This window comes from Myotis brandtii, unplaced genomic scaffold (assembly GCF_000412655.1).
Source record: "Myotis brandtii unplaced genomic scaffold, ASM41265v1 scaffold959, whole genome shotgun sequence".
NCBI classification, from domain to species: Eukaryota; Metazoa; Chordata; class Mammalia; order Chiroptera; family Vespertilionidae; genus Myotis; species Myotis brandtii.
Genome location: NW_005371966.1, coordinates 205,993 through 208,774, shown reverse-complemented (window position 1 = coordinate 208,774; position 2,782 = coordinate 205,993). Strand labels below are relative to the sequence as shown.

At 46.2% G+C, this 2,782-nt stretch overlaps 1 protein-coding gene across 1 annotated transcript in view; it reads left to right on the top strand.

The window, feature by feature from the left end:
- The first annotated feature begins 449 nt into the window (after positions 1 to 449).
- ATP6AP1 (ATPase, H+ transporting, lysosomal accessory protein 1) overlaps positions 450 to 2,782 on the top strand; it is a 12,170-nt gene continuing 9,837 nt past the window's right edge. Inside the window, exon 1 of the mRNA XM_005886109.2 lies at positions 450 to 465. Coding sequence (XP_005886171.2) covers positions 450 to 465 — 16 coding nt within the window. The remainder of the gene's footprint in view (positions 466 to 2,782) is intronic.

Here is a 2,782-nt window from a genome sequence, read left to right as displayed (position 1 = left end):
GGCTGGAAGCAGGTATCTGGGATTTATTTAACTTCTATAATTGAAACTTTGTTGCCTTGGTCCGGCTCAAAGCCTGGGTTGCCCAGCCCCTCCTTGAACAGAGGCCTCGCCGGCTGGAAGCAGGTATCTGGGATTTATTTATCTTCTATAATTGAAACTTTGTAGCCTTGAGTGGAGCTTAGGGCCAGCAGGGCAGGCGGGAAGCTTTGCTTCCTCCATTGCCAGGGGCAACCTGAGCCTCCTGCTTGGTCCAGCTCCGTGGCCGCCGCCATCTTTGTGATGGAGTGAGGGTTAATTTGCATATTATTCTTTTATTAGATAGGATTATGTATAACAGGGTATTATAAAAATTAAGTTATAAAATTTTTATTAAAATATTTCTTAATATTTTCGTTATATTGGCTGGGCCGCAAAAATATTCATTGTAGGCTGCATGCAGCCCTTGGGCCATGAGTTTGACATGTTGTACGTGCTGCTGTTACTCCAGACATTATCCTATCCTGGGCCCTCTTCTCTTCCTACAGAGCAGTGGTTCTCAACCTTCCTAATGCCGTGACCCTTTAATACAGTTCCTCATGTTGAGGTGACCCCCAACCATAAAATTATTTTTGTTGCTACTTAATAACTGTAATTTTGCTACTGTTATGAATCATAATGTAAATATCTGATATGCAGGATGTATTTTCATTGTTACAAATTGAACATAATTAAAGCATAGTGATTAATCACAAAAACAATATGTAATTATATATGTGTTTTCCGATGGTCTTAGGTGACCCCTGTGAGGGGGTCTTTCGACCCCCAAAGGGGTCGCGACTCACAGGTTGAGAACTGCTGCTACAGAGGGTCCACCTGCAGGAAAAAGAAACCACTCTTGCAATTTTTTTCATAGAACAGAGTTTATTACTCACAGAACATTTTAGTGCTGGTAACCTTGCCCATGGTGCAGGGATGCACCCCAGGAGAGGAACCCTGAAATTATGACACTGAGAGCTCATGTAGCATTTCTGGCACATCTGCCATCCAAGATATATGTACACACACACCTCATCTTTACTCTGGAATTAAGCAAATCCTCCCTAGGGAGGGGGAAGGCATCTCCAGGTTTATTACCATAAATGTAAGCTAAAAGCAAATCTCTAGAAAGATGAAGGGAATTTTGAATGATTTTGGAAAGTGTCCAGAAAGGGAGGCTTATATTTATCATAGCTTATCAATTTTCTTTGCTATGAAGGCCCTAGCTCTAGCCAGTTTGGCTCAGTGGATAGAGCATCAGCCTGTAGACTGAAGGGTCCCAGATTCGATTCTGGTCAAGGGCATGTAATTTGGGTGCAGGCTTGATCCCCATCCCTGGCCTGGCTGTGCGGGAGGCAACCAATTGAAATGTGTCTCTCACATCGATGTTTCTCTTTCTCTGTCTCTATCCCTCCCTTTAAAAATCAATGGAAAAATAGCCTCAGGTGAGGGGAAAAAAAAGCCCTAACTGGCTTGGCTCTGTGGATAGAACGCTGGCCTGCGGACTGAAGGGTCCTAGGTTCAATTCCGGTCGAGGGCACGCGCCTTGGTTGCAGGCTCCTCCCTGGCCTGGGCCCTGGTTGGGGCAACTGATCGATGTGTCTCTTTCACATCGATATTTCTCTCTCTCTCTTTCACTCTCCCTAAAAAAACCAATAGAAAAATATCCTTGGGTGAGGAAAAAAAAAGAAAGAAAGAAAGAAAAAAAAGAAGGCCCCAACTGTGCAAGGAACACCAAGAAATCCAGGGAGAATTGTCACTTAACACACAGTAATATAAGTAGGGGATGTTTAATGTGAAGATTACTAAGTAATAATAAGAGTAACTTTAAAGGTAGACAGCAGCCCTAGGTTTGGCTCAGTGGATAGAGTGTCAGCCTGCGGACTGACGGGTCCAGGGTTCGATACCGGTCAAGGGCACATGTCTTGGTTGCATGCAGGAGGCAGCCGATCAATGAGATTCTCTCTCATCATTGATGTTTCTATCTCTCTGTCCCTCTCTGAAATCAATAAAAATATATATTTAAAAATGTACTTCCAGACGTTTGATTGGTATAGAAGTTCAATGACTGGTTCACAGTCACCAGACCTGCAGGAACAACTCTTTGGAGAGCAAGCAAGCTGTGGTTGATGGGTGGGCACCCAAGCTGTTGGGCAGGCACCGCTAGAACTGGGAGCTGGAGAGCCCTCTTCTGCTGGAACTCAGCACACTTCTGTGTACAGTTTGAGCCAGAGTGGCTCTGAGTGGCCAGAGTAGCTCTGGGTGGCCAGCCCCACAGGACCTCCCTCATGTGCACGTCCAGGGCTGAGGGCTGAGGAGATGATGTGGGAAGCAGTGACCTGCGCTGGGGTGCAGACTCGAGTTGTCTGGGGCCCTTGTACACACTGCTGCTGTGTGCATTGAGAGCTGGAGACAGTGTGGTGAAAACTCTAACTTGCAAGCTTGGCGCTGGAGAAAATCATGCAGGTGAGCAGCAAGGAGAGCTTTTCCTTTTCAATACCATCCCCTGTCCTCTGCAGACAAAGCTCGTATCACACCTGCGGCGCAGAAGTGAAGTTTGAATGTATACAGTTGCCACTTTTTAGCAACTTTTGGAACTCCCGTGCGCAGAGATCATTCCAACAGTTCTGCTACATAGTAGCGTCTCACTTAAAGAAAGTATTTCACGGCTTCTCTCGGGCACATCTGAATGGCCAGCATTTCCCCTCTGGCACAACTCAGGGACAGGGCAAAGTATGGGGAAGGGGCGCGGCGCCACCGAGTCCTC